The sequence below is a fragment of the Eimeria mitis genome, genomic scaffold (genome assembly GCF_000499745.2).
Source record: "Eimeria mitis Houghton genomic scaffold, Emh_scaff6235, whole genome shotgun sequence".
NCBI classification, from domain to species: domain Eukaryota; phylum Apicomplexa; class Conoidasida; order Eucoccidiorida; family Eimeriidae; genus Eimeria; species Eimeria mitis.
In genome coordinates this window covers 2,503-3,035 of record NW_013574427.1, presented here as the reverse complement: position 1 = coordinate 3,035, position 533 = coordinate 2,503, and the positions used below count along the sequence as shown (strand labels likewise).

Genomic DNA, 533 nt, shown 5'->3' with positions numbered 1-533 from the left:
CCTAAACCCTAAACTCTAAACCCTAAACCCTAAAACCAAAAGCAAGAAGAACTGGAAAAGTAAGAAGAGTAAAAAAAAAGACGAGAAACAGAAGAAACAAAGAAGGAGAGAAGAAACAAACAAAAAAAACAAAAGGAAAAGGGAAACAGAAGAAAAAGAACACAAGAGGAGAGAAACAGTAGACGGCCAAAAACAACCGCAAAGGAGAAATATAAAAAAATAATATTATATTTATAATTATACATTTAATATAACAAAAACAAATAAAAATAAGAACAAAAACAAAAACAATTATAATGTAATATTAAAAAATATAATAATGAAGGCATCCACAAAAGAAGCTGAAATACACCCCTCCTCTGAGACAGGTTTTAGGGTTTAGGGTTTAGGGTTTAGGGTTTAGGGTTTGTGTGGCGCGGGCAAATGCCCTTCGACCGCGCATCCGGATCATCATCGTCAGCAGCAACAGCAGCAGGAGGAGGAGGAGCAGCAGCAGCACCAGAAGCAGCAGCAGCAGGAACAGGAGCAGCAGC

The 533-nt window shown here is 37.7% G+C and overlaps 1 protein-coding gene across 1 annotated transcript in view; it reads left to right on the top strand.

Moving 5' to 3' along the window:
• Positions 1-423: 423 nt before the first annotated feature.
• EMH_0086630 (uncharacterized protein) overlaps positions 424-533 on the top strand; it is a gene marked incomplete at both ends in the record, with an annotated part of 1,341 nt that continues 1,231 nt past the window's right edge. Inside the window, one exon of the mRNA XM_013501051.1 lies at positions 424-533. Within this exon, the coding sequence (XP_013356505.1) occupies positions 424-533 (110 nt within the window).